Here is a 10,469-nt window from a genome sequence, read left to right as displayed (position 1 = left end):
CTATATGGGCCGAGTCCAGGGTTTACGGGAAATGGCGGTTTTTCGTTTGCCGGCAATTCCCCGTTCCCTCTATACGGCTAATTCGCAATGCATTATGGTAGTTGTATTCCGCGAAAACGTAAACAAACCATTCGTAGTAACAAAAATGGCCGAACAAGTACACTTCATCCTTAATTCTACTCAAAACCAAAGCGATATACAAAATTCTAATCAAGACAACAGTTTTTTTCAAAACTTGGGCTCTCCTGCAAGCATTGGCTCAAACTTTTCATCAAGTTCAAGCTTTTTATTGCAAGCTAAAAGTAAAGGAGGAGGGATAACTTGCTGTGTACCTCTCTGTCAAAACAACTCAAAGAAGAATCCAGACTTATCTTTTTATGTCATTCCTAAAGACTCAGAGCTTCGAAAGAAATGGCTTTTTATGATCAGTAGAAAGGATTTTGTACCTTCTACATCGCATAGAGTTTGCTCTGTTCATTTCACTGGTGGAAAGAAGACATATATGAACAATGTTCCCACAATAGTCCCAAAAACTATCAAACCAACAGCTAGCAAACCAAGAAAAACTCTCAACAGTACAAACTGTAAATTGCAACTATTTTCTCCTGTGAGGGCTACGACAAATGACATTGCTGCAGAATTATCTGTGGAGGAAGAGTTAAAACAAGAGTTGGAAAAATTGAGAGCCGAAATTAGTTGTATGAGAATTCATGAAAAGGAACTTGATCAAACTATTGAAAAACAACAAGCCACTATAAGTGACATAGCATTTTCAATTGACCGGTTTAAACACAATGAAGCACACTTTAAGTTTTATACCGGATTCGAATCTTATAAATTATTCAAAGCAGTTTTAGAATATTTACAACCAGCTGCAAATAAACTAATATATTGGGGTTCAAATACTAACACTGAAAATACAAAAAATATAAACTCTACAAAACGAGGCCGATCATGATCATTGAGCGCAGAAGAAGAATTCTTTATGATACTGGTTCGAATTCGATGTGGACTTTTGTTAGAAGATATGGCTGTTCGATTTAATATGTCGACAAGTCACATAAGCAGAATATTGATTACATGGACAGATTTTTTACATTCACAATTCCGTATGCTTCCAATATGGGCTTCAAAAGAAACAGTACAAAATAGAATGCCGAAATGTTTTCAAAAAAGTTACCCAAATACCCGTGTCATATTAGATTGTACAGAAGTATTTGTGGAAATGCCTACGTCATATCGCACACAGTCCAGTACCTTTTCAAATTACAAACACCATAATACAGCAAAAGGATTAGTCGGAATAGCTCCTGATGGATCAGTGACATTTGTCTCTGATTTGTATGGTGGACGCTTTTCGGATAAACGAATAACAAAAGATAGTGGTATATACGATTTGCTAGAGCCTGGGGATTCTGTGATGGCTGATAGAGGATTTGAGCTCGAGGAAGATTTACCTGATGGAGTAACATTAAATATTCCACCATTTTTAGATGGAAAACCTCAGCTAAGTTTATTAGAGGAAAACGAAACTAGAAGAATAGCATCTGTACGTGTACATGTCGAACGAGCAATCGAACGTATAAAAAATTACCGAATTTTACAAACAGTTTTCAAACTATCAATGGCTGCTGAACTCAATAAGATATGGGTTATTTGTTGTTATTTAGTTAATTTTTTACCACAGTTGGTACCAGATGTAAATACGAATGACTAAAAATTATAAACTTTCGTACACTATATATATATATATACTAGATCATGAAATATTGAAGTTCCTTGCCCTATTTCAAATAAGTCTGTCGCTAATTTTTTGACTTTTTCGGTTGAGGGCTCATGTGCAAACAGTGGTGTAGAACAAAATTTTCTATTTCCTGTGACCAACGGTCTTTTGCGACTTTCATTTGTGTCTTTCGTAAGGTCTGCTTTCTCGAATGCCATTGCAGAAAATTTTATTGGTGCAGAATTTGCACTTTCTCCAGGTACATGCCATTTTTGTAACAAATCTGTGCATGTCTTGTCATCAGGGACAATTTTTAAGTCCAACTGTTTGTATTCAACCAATTGAAATAGAACTGCTGCGACATGCTTACAGCATCCTCCTGCTCCAGCTTTACATAAACATTTCGCATACAAAATATCACCACTTCTTTGACACAGGTGGACATAAACAGAATATTTTTCTCTTTTCATGGAAGCAGCTACAAAACATTTCACAAGAAAAGTTAATTTTTCAGCCATAACATTACTTTTAACTCTCACTTTCTTCACGTAGCTCTCCTTGAATAGTTGGTATCCAAGAATTTTATGCTTTGTAGCACCCTTCGGCTTGCTATCACAGCTATTTCCAAGAACTAAATATTGGTGAATTTTCTCCTGGGTGATCGAAGGCATAGCTGCAAGATCAGTTGACCATTGACTTATATCTTCGTGTGTTCTTTCCTCCACTTCTTCGTCCCTCTCGGCATTTGTTAATTCTTTAAAAACAGGTCTTGGTACCACACAAGAGCTTTGAGAAAAGCTAGGCCCAAGATCTGTAGAGCTTAAAATTATATCTAAATCTGTATCCTTATTTATTACTTCCATTTCGACTTCTTTCACTCCTAAAACCTCACTAACTAACAATATTTAAATGTTTACATCAATAACACGGGTTTTGGATAAGGGAGATAATGATTTTCTTGAGGAGATTTGAAAATTATCACAAACAATAACGGCTTTTTGTTATTATCGCCACAATAAAAAGAATGCTGTTATTTATTTACAAACTCTCGCTTCTGGGAGGGAAAACTGTAGAATACAACTACCATAATGCATTGCGAATTAGCCGTATAGAGGGAACGGGGAATTAAACTTCTTTTTTTCAGCGTCTCATCAAAAATGAAAACATTTTTGAAGACTACAGGTCTCATGCGTTTAGTGGTGAAAAGATACTTTAAAAAATCGTTTTGGAAATGAGTTTACTCACAGGGTACTTTCTTTGTATACATTCGACTGTACGGGTCAAGCCCGGAATTTACGGGAAATCGCGGGTTTTCGTTTGCCGGCGATTAAACCACTTTCATTAAGCGTCTCATCAAAAATGAAAACATTTCTGAAAACTACAAGTCTCATGCGTTTTAGTGGTGAAAAAATAAATTAAAAAATTGTTCGGGAAATGAGTTTATTCCCTGGGTACTTTCTTTGTATACTTTTGACTATATGGGCCGAGTCGGGGATTTACAGGAAGTCGCGGGTTTTCGTTTGCCGGCGATTAAACTTCTTTTATTCAGCGTCTCATCAAAAATGAAAACATTTTTAAAAACTACAAGACTCATGCGTTTTAGTGGTGAAAAAATAATATAAAAAATCGTTCGGGAAATGAGTTTACTCCCTGGGTACTTTCTTTGTATACTTTTGACTATACGGGCCGAGTCCGGGGTTTACGGGAAATGGCGGGTTTTGGTTTGCCGGCAATTAAACTTCTTTTTTTCAGCGTCTCATCAAAAATGAAAACATTTTTAAAAACTACAAGTCTCATGCGTTTTAGTGGTGAAAAGATACTTTAAAAAATCGTTTTGGAAATGAGTTTACTCCCTGGGTACTTTCTTTGTATGCATTCGACTATACGGGCCAAGCCCGGGATTTACGAGAAATCGCGGGTTTTCGTTTGCCGGCGATTACACCACTTTCATTAAGCGTCTCATCAAAAATGAAAACATTTTTAAAAACTACAAGTCTCATGAGCTTTAGTGGTTAAATAATAAATTAAAAAATCGTTCGGGAAATGAGTTTACTCCCTGGGTACTTTCTTTGTATACTTTTGACTATACGGGCCGAGTCCGGGGTTTACGGGAAATGGCGGGTTTTCATTTGCCGGCGATTAAACTTCTTTTATTCAGCGTCTCATCAAAAATGAAAACATTTTTAAAAACTACAAGTCTCATGGGCTTTAGTGGTTAAATAATAATTTAAAAAATCGTTCGGGAAATGAGTTTACTTCCTGGGTACTTTCTTTGTATGCATTCGACTATACGGGCCAAGCCCGGGATTTACGGGAAATCGCGGGTTTTCGTTTGCCGGCGATTAAACCACTTTCATTAAGCGTCTCATCAAAAATGAAAACATTTCTGCAAACTACAAGTCTCATGCGTTTTAGTGGTGAAAAAATAATTTAAAAAATCGTTCGGGAAATGAGTTTACTCTCTGGGTACCTTCTTTGTATACTTTTGACTATACGGGCCGAGTCCGGGATTTACGGGAAATCGCGGGTTTTCGTTTGCCAGCGATTAAACTTCTTTTATTCACCGTCTCATCAAAAATGAAAACACTTTTAAAAACTACAAGTCTCATGCGTTTTAGTGGTGAAAAAATAATTTAAAAAATCGTTCGGGAAATGAGTTTACTCCCTGGGTACTTTCTTTGTATCCTTTTGACTATACGGGCCCAGACCGGGATTTACGGGAAATGGCGGGTTTTCGTTTCCCGGCGAGTAAACTTCTTTTAATAAGCGTCTCATCAAAAATGAAAACATTTTTAAAAACTACAAGTCTCATGGGCTTTAGTGGTTAAATAATAATTTAAAAAATCGTTCGGGAAATGAGTTTACTCCCTGGGTACTTTCTTTGTATGCATTCGACTATACGGGCCAAGCCCGGGATTTACGGGAAATCGCGGGTTTTCGTTTGCCGGTGATTAAACCACTTTCATTAAGCGTCTCATCAAAAATGAAAACATTTCTGCAAACTACAAGTCTCATGCGTTTTAGTGGTGAAAAAATAATTTAAAAAATCGTTCGGGAAATGAGTTTACTCTCTGGGTACCTTCTTTGTATACTTTTGACTATACGGGCCGAGTCCGGGATTTACGGGAAATCGCGGGTTTTCGTTTGCCAGCGATTAAACTTCTTTTATTCACCGTCTCATCAAAAATGAAAACACTTTTAAAAACTACAAGTCTCATGCGTTTTAGTGGTGAAAAAATAATTTAAAAAATCGTTCGGGAAATGAGTTTACTCCCTGGGTACTTTCTTTGTATACTTTTGACTATACGGGCCCAGACCGGGATTTACGGGAAATCGCGGGTTTTCGTGTGCCGGCGATTAAGCTTCTTTTATTCAGCGTCCCATCAAAAATGAAAACATTTTTAAAAACTACAAGTCTCATGCGTTTTAGTGGTGAAAAAATAATATAAAAATCGTTCGGGAAATGAGTTTACTCCCTGGGTACTTTCTTGGTATACTTTTGACTATACGGGCCGAGTCCGGGTTTTACGGGAAATGGCGGCTTTTCGTTTCCCGGCGAGTAAACTTCTTTTAATAAGCGTCTCATCAAAAATGAAAACATTTTTGAAAACTACAAGTCTCATGCGCTTTAGTGGTGAAAAAATAATTTAAAAAATCGTTTTGGAAATGAGTTTAATCACAGGGTACTTTCTTTGTATACATGGGAAATGAGTTTACTCCCCGGGTACTTTCTTTGTATACTTTTGACTATATGGGCCGAGTCTGGGGTTTACGGGAAATGGCGGGTTTTCGTTTGCCGGCAATTAAACTTCTTTTTTTCAGCGTCTCATCAAAAATGAAAACATTTTTGAAAACTACAGGTCTCATGCGTTTTAGTGGTGAAAAGATACTTTAAAAAATCGTTTTGGAAATGAGTTTACTCACAGGGTACTTTCTTTGTATACATTCGACAGTACGGGTCAAGCCCGGAATTTACGGGAAATCGCGGGTTTTCGTTTGCCGGCGATTAAACCACTTTCATTAAGCGTCTCATCAAAAATGAAAACATTTCTGAAAACTACAGGTCTCATGCGTTTTAGTGGTGAAAAAATAATTTAAAAAATTGTTCGGGAAATGAGTTTATTCCCTGGGTACTTTCTTTGTATACTTTTGACTATATGGGCCGAGTCGGGGATTTACGGGAAGTCGCGGGTTTTCGTTTGCCGGCGATTAAACTTCTTTTATTCAGCGTCTCATCAAAAATGAAAACATTTTTAAAAACTACAAGACTCATGGGCTTTAGTGGTTAAATAATAATTTAAAAAATCGTTCGGGAAATGAGTTTACTCCCTGGGTACTTTCTTTGTATGCATTCGACTATACGGGTTAAGCCCGGGATTTACGGGAAATCGCGGGTTTTCGTTTGCCGGCGATTAAACCACTTTCATTAAGCGTCTCATCAAAAATGAAAACATTTCTGAAAACTACAAGTCTCATGCGTTTTAGTGGTGAAAAATAATTTAAAAAATCGTTCGGGAAATGAGTTTACTCCCTGGGTACTTTCTTTGTATACTTTTGACTATACGGCCCGAGTGCGGGATTTACGGGAAGTCGCAGGTTTTCGTTTGCCGGCGATTAAACTTCTTTTATTCAGCGTCTCATCAAAAATGAAAACATTTTTAAAAACTACAAGTCTCATGGGCTTTAGTGGTGAAATAATAATTTAAAAAATCGTTCGGGAAATGAGTTTACTCCCTGGGTACTTTCTTTGTATACTTTTGACTATACGGGCCGAGTCCGGGATTTACGGGAAATCGCAGGTTTTCGTTTGCCGGCGATTAAACTTCTTTTATTCAGCGTCTCATCAAAAATGAAAACATTTTTGTAAACTGCAAATCCCATGCGCTTTAGTGGTGAAAAAATAATTTAAAAAATCGTTCGGGAAATGAGTTTACTCACAGGGTACTTTCTTTGTATACATTTGACTATACGGGCCAAGCCCGGGATTTACGGGAAATCGCGGGTTTTCGTTTGCCGGCGATTAAACCACTTTCATTAAACGTCTCATCAAAAATGAAAACATTTCTAAAAATTACAAGTCTCATGCGTTTTAGTGGTGAAAAGATAATTTAAAAAATTGTTTTGGAAATGAGTTTACTCACAGGGTACTTTCTTTGTATACATTTGACTATACGGGCCAAGCCCTGGATTTACGGGAAATCGCGGGTTTTTATTTGCCGGCGATTAAACCACTTTCATTAAGCGTCTCATCAAAAATGAAAACATTTCTAAAAAATACAAGTCTCATGCGTTTTAGTGATGAAAAAATAATTTAAAAAATCGTTCGGGAAATGAGTTTACTCCCTGGGTACCTTCTTTGTATACTTTTGACTATACGGGCCGAGTCCGGGATTTACGGGAAATCGCGGGTTTTCGTTTGCCGGCGATTAAACTTCTTTTATTCAGCGTCTAATCAAAAATGAAAACACTTTTGAAAACTACAAGTCTCATGCGTTTTAGTGGTGAAAAAATAATTTAAAAAATCGTTCGGGAAATGAGTTTACTCCCTGGGTACTTTCTTTGTATACTTTTGACTATACGGGTCCAGTCCGGGATTTACGGGAAATCGCGGGTTTTCATGTGCCGGCGATTAAACTTCTTTTATTCAGCGTCCCATCAAAAATGAAAACATTTTTAAAAACTACAAGTCTCATGCGTTTTAGTGGTGAAAAGATACTTCAAAAAATCGTTTTGGAAATGAGTTTACTCACAGGGTACTTTCTTTGTATACATTCGACTATACGGGCCCAGCCCGGGATTTACGGAAAATTGCGGGTTTTCGTTTGCCGGCGATTAAACCACTTTCATTAGGCGTCTCATCAAAAATGAAAACATTTCTGAAAACTACAAGTCTCATGCGTTTTAGTGGTGCAAAAATAATTTAAAAAATCGTTCGGGAAATGGGTTTACTGCCTGGGTACTTTCTTTGTATACTTTTGACTATACGGCCCGAATCCGGGATTTACGGGAAGTCGCGGGTTTTCGTTTGCCGGCGATTAAACTTCTTATATTCAGCGTCTCATCAAAAATGAAAACATTTCTAAAAACTACAAGTCTCATGGGCCTTAGTGGTGAAATAATAATTTAAAAAATCGTTCGGGAAATGAGTTTACCCCCTGGGTACTTTCTTTGTATACTTTTGACTATACGGGCCGAGTCCGGGATTTACGGGAAATCGCAGGTTTTCGTTTGCCGGCGATTAAACTTCTTTTATTCAGAGTCTCATCAAAAATGAAAACATTTTTGTAAACTACAAGTCCCATGCGTTTTAGTGGTGAAAAAATAATTTAAAAAATCGTTCGGGAAATGAGTTTACTCCCTGGGTACTTTCTTTGTATACTTTTGACTATACGGGCCGAGTCCGGGGTTTACGGGAAATGGCGGGTTTTCGTTTGCCGGCGATTAAACTTCTTTTATTGAGCGTCTCCTCAAAAATGAAAACATTTTTGAAAACTACAAGTCTCATGCGTTTTAGTGGTGAAAAGATACTTTAAAAAATCGCGTTGGAAATGAGTTTACTCACAGGGTACTTTCTTTGTATACATTCGACTATACGGGCCAAGCCCGGGATTTACGGGAAATCGCGGGTTTTCGTTTGCCGGCGATTAAACCACTTTCATTAAGCGTCTCGTCAAAAATAAAAACTACAAGTCTCATGCGTTTTAGTGGTGAAAAAATAATTTAAAAAATCGTTCGGGAAATGAGTTTACCCCCTGGGTACTTTCTTTGTATACTTTTGACTATACGGGCCGAGTCGGGGATTTACGGGAAGTCGCGGGTTTTCGTTTGCCGGCGATTAAACTTCTTTTATTCAGCGTCTCATCAAAAATGAAAACATTTTTAAAAACTACAAGTCTCATGGGCTTTAGTGGTTAAATAATAATTTAAAAAATCGTTCGGGAAATGAGTTTACTTCCTGGGTACATTCTTTGTATGCATTCGACTATACGGGCCAAGCCCGGGATTTAAGGGAAATCGCGGGTTTTCGTTTGCCGGCGATTAAACCAATTTCATTAAGCGTCTCATCAAAAATGAAAACATTTCTGAAAACTACAAGTCTCATGCGTTTTAGTGGTGAAAAAATAATTTAAAAAATCGTTCGGGAAATGAGTTTACTCCCTGGGTACTTTCTTTGTATACTTTTGACTATACGGCCCGAATCCGGGATTTACGGGAAGTCGCGGGTTTTCGTTTGCCGGCGATTAAACTTCTTTTATTCAGCGTCTCATCAAAAATGAAAACATTTCTAAAAACTACAAGTCTCATGGGCTTTAGTGGTTAAATAATAATTTAAAAAATCGTTCGGGAAATGAGTTTACTTCCTGGGTACATTCTTTGTATGCATTCGACTATACGGGCCAAGCCCGGGATTTAAGGGAAATCGCGGGTTTTCGTTTGCCGGCGATTAAACCAATTTCATTAAGCGTCTCATCAAAAATGAAAACATTTCTGAAAACTACAAGTCTCATGCGTTTTAGTGGTGAAAAAATAATTTAAAAAATCGTTCGGGAAATGAGTTTACTCCCTGGGTACTTTCTTTGTATACTTTTGACTATACGGCCCGAATCCGGGATTTACGGGAAGTCGCGGGTTTTCGTTTGCCGGCGATTAAACTTCTTTTATTCAGCGTCTCATCAAAAATGAAAACATTTCTAAAAACTACAAGTCTCATGGGCTTTAGTGGTGAAATAATAATTTAAAAAATCGTTCGGGATATGAGTTTACTCCCTGGGTACTTTCTTTGTATACTTTTGACTATACCGGCCGAGTCCGGGATTTACAGGAAATCGCAGGTTTTCGTTTGCCGGCGATTAAACTTCTTTTATTCAGAGTCTCATCAAAAATGAAAACATGTTTGTAAACTACAAGTCCCATGCGTTTTAGTGGTGAAAAAATAATTTAAAAAATCGTTCGGGAAATGAGTTTACTCCCTGGGTACTTTCTTTGTATACTTTTGACTATACGGGCCGAGTCCGGGGTTTACGGGAAATGGCGGGTTTTCGTTTGCCGGCGATTAAACTTCTTTTATTCAGCGTTTCATCAAAAATGAAAACATTTTTGAAAACTACAAGTCCCATGCGTTTTAGTGGTGAAAAGATAATTTAAAAAATCGTTTTGGAAATGAGTTTACTCACAGGGTACTTTCTTTGTATACTTTTGACTATACGGCCCGAATCCGGGATTTACGGGGAGTCGCGGGTTTTCGTTTGCCGGCGATTAAACTTCTTTTATTCAGCGTCTCATCAAAAATGAAAACATTTCTGAAAACTACAAGTCTCATGGGCTTTAGTGGTGAAATAATAATTTAAAAAATCGTTCGGGAAATGAGTTTACTCCCTGGGTACTTTCTTTGTATACTTTTGACTATACGGGCCGAGTCCGGGATTTACGGGAAATCGCAGGTTTTTGAATGCCGGCGATTAAACTTCTTTTATTCAGCGTCTCCTTAAAAATGAAAACACTTTTGAAAACTACAAGTCTCATGCGTTTTAGTGGTGAAAAAATAATTTAAAAAATCGTTCGGGAAATGAGTTTACTTCCTGGGTACATTCTTTGTATGCATTCGACTATACGGGCCAAGCCCGGGATTTACGGGAAATCGCAGGTTTTCGTTTGCCGGCGATTAAACTTCTTTTATTCAGCGTCTCATCAAAAATGAAAACATTTTTAAAAACTACAAGACTCATGGGCTTTAGTGGTTAAATAA

The 10,469-nt window shown here is 37.5% G+C and overlaps 1 protein-coding gene across 1 annotated transcript; it reads left to right on the top strand.

Moving 5' to 3' along the window:
* Positions 1–985: 985 nt before the first annotated feature.
* LOC130642168 (uncharacterized) lies at positions 986–1,717 on the top strand. Its single transcript, XM_057449253.1, has one exon. The coding sequence runs from the start codon at positions 986–988 to the stop codon at positions 1,715–1,717; it is 732 nt and encodes a 243-aa protein (XP_057305236.1).
* The last annotated feature ends 8,752 nt before the right edge of the window (positions 1,718–10,469 follow it).

This window comes from Hydractinia symbiolongicarpus, chromosome 4 (assembly GCF_029227915.1).
Source record: "Hydractinia symbiolongicarpus strain clone_291-10 chromosome 4, HSymV2.1, whole genome shotgun sequence".
Classification (NCBI taxonomy): domain Eukaryota; kingdom Metazoa; phylum Cnidaria; class Hydrozoa; order Anthoathecata; family Hydractiniidae; genus Hydractinia; species Hydractinia symbiolongicarpus.
The sequence above is the reverse complement of the archived record's forward strand: the minus strand, read 5'-3'. Positions and strand labels throughout refer to the sequence as shown.

What these genes read in the sequence shown, in the direction of transcription:
- LOC130642168 (XM_057449253.1), top strand. Translation starts at nt 986, where the DNA reads ATGATACTGGTTCGAATTCGATGTGGACTTTTGTTAGAAGATATGGCT.